General features: G+C 38.6%; 1 protein-coding gene across 14 annotated transcripts in view; it reads right to left on the bottom strand.

Moving 5' to 3' along the window:
- PAM (peptidylglycine alpha-amidating monooxygenase) overlaps positions 1-1,634 on the bottom strand; it is a 143,700-nt gene that overhangs the window by 4,643 nt on the left and 137,423 nt on the right. For 9 of the 14 annotated variants that reach the window (XM_006913249.2, XM_015590487.1, XM_006913252.2 and 6 more), the window contains one exon: positions 49-252. The exons of the other annotated variants lie outside the window; for them this stretch is intronic. In XM_006913249.2, coding sequence (XP_006913311.1) covers positions 49-252 — 204 coding nt within the window. The remainder of the gene's footprint in view (positions 1-48; positions 253-1,634) is intronic. 14 annotated transcript variants of the gene reach the window in all.

Genomic DNA, 1,634 nt, shown 5'->3' with positions numbered 1-1,634 from the left:
CACTCTTTCAAAAGTAAGTTCCAAGTTCAAGGGGCCCATTTTACTTGCCTCCAAAGGCCCTTGATTTTTTCCACCGAATAAATACGGCAATGGCCAACAGGACAACCACCGGAATTACCAGAAGGGTTGTAATGAGAACAACAGGCACTCCGGAGTCTGGCTCTTTGATCAGTTTCTGTTTCTCTTGTATCTTCTGTAATTCTGAGGAGGTGGGTTTGTTCTCCATTTTGGTTTCAACAACTGCCTCGGATTCTTCAGGGAAAGAAGAGTTCACAATATTCAACTGACTCAAAGATTCCAAAACCCACCCATCCACCCCTACCCAGGCAAATCAACAGCTGCACACAAAGAACTTGTTGAGTACAATGCATGTGGGGTTCATGTTTCAACATCTGAATCTACCAAGCTGGCAGTATGTATTATGATTAGTAATTTCCATTGAATGGTTTTTCACCTTTATATTGTTTTTTTTTTTTTTTTGGTTCTAAGCTTCTTTCCTTTTTTAGCTATAAGTCTACAAAAATATATCCTCCTTTTTCCATGGTTTCAAAGGTAAAATTACCAGGCAGCATGATGTAGGCAACCGAATTGGTGTGTAGACTGGAGTCAAATGAATCTGGGCTCTAATCCCAGGTCCCTGTGTAACTAGCTGTGTAACTTTGGGCAAGTTACTTAACTGATCTGGGCTGTAGTAACCTCATCTGTAAAACTGCAATAATAATAACTCCTTCATAAAACTGCTGAGTGTAAATGTTATCAAGTTAAGTGTTTAATAAGTATTTGTTTCCTTATAGCTTTAGTTTATAAATCTCTTTCATGCTCAGTGAATTACTGCTTTACCATATGCATAGTTGTACACATTAATTCTAGGAATACAAATTGGGAAGAGGAAGTGTGTCCTTTTCAAGTTTTTTTTCTACAGTTGCCAGCAAACTGTAAGTGCACACAGATGCACTGTATATCCTTCTGCTGTTGATGAAAATAACTTATACAACTATTCTGTAATATGGGCTGGTATTGGGTAGATATCAGGCCTTCAGTACTGTTTGGGAAACTGATGCAAGAATACTAAGCTGCTGCAGGGATCTTAATAAATGCTGATGTAAAAATGAGGTTGAGCCTTTGACATTCTTACCCCCAAGAAGCACGTATGTGTGTTGGTACAAAAACCCTAGTGTGTAAAGCCCAGAAGTTACAACCATGTTTGCTCACAAGGTTTCTGGAACTTCAATAGCTTGGTGTGCCCACTGCCCTATGATATATAGTGAATCATATTGCCTCTTGTAAATTTGTTAATCTTTAATATACATAGACACAGCTTAATAGCTTCTCCAAGGAAGTGTTTCTTAAATTACTTAAGACACTGTAAACACAATTTACGATATACACAAGTGGCAAGTCCAAGCTTTTTGCTTCAATGTTCTGAGCCAGCCTCCTTCACAGTCTCAATTATGTCTACTGAGCACTTAATGCTATATCAGGCATTGTTCTCATTTAATCATCACACCAAGCCTATGAGTGGGCACTATTATTATCACCATTTTACAGATGGTCTGTCATAGTCTTCGTTTCCTTCCCTGTACTGTGGTTAAGGAGAGACCATTATTTCTCTTCCTTTGTCAAAGAGTGGTCCT

Source organism: Pteropus alecto, unplaced genomic scaffold (assembly GCF_000325575.1).
Source record: "Pteropus alecto unplaced genomic scaffold, ASM32557v1 scaffold20, whole genome shotgun sequence".
NCBI classification, from domain to species: domain Eukaryota; kingdom Metazoa; phylum Chordata; class Mammalia; order Chiroptera; family Pteropodidae; genus Pteropus; species Pteropus alecto.
This window is presented reverse-complemented; position numbering and strand designations above follow the sequence as displayed.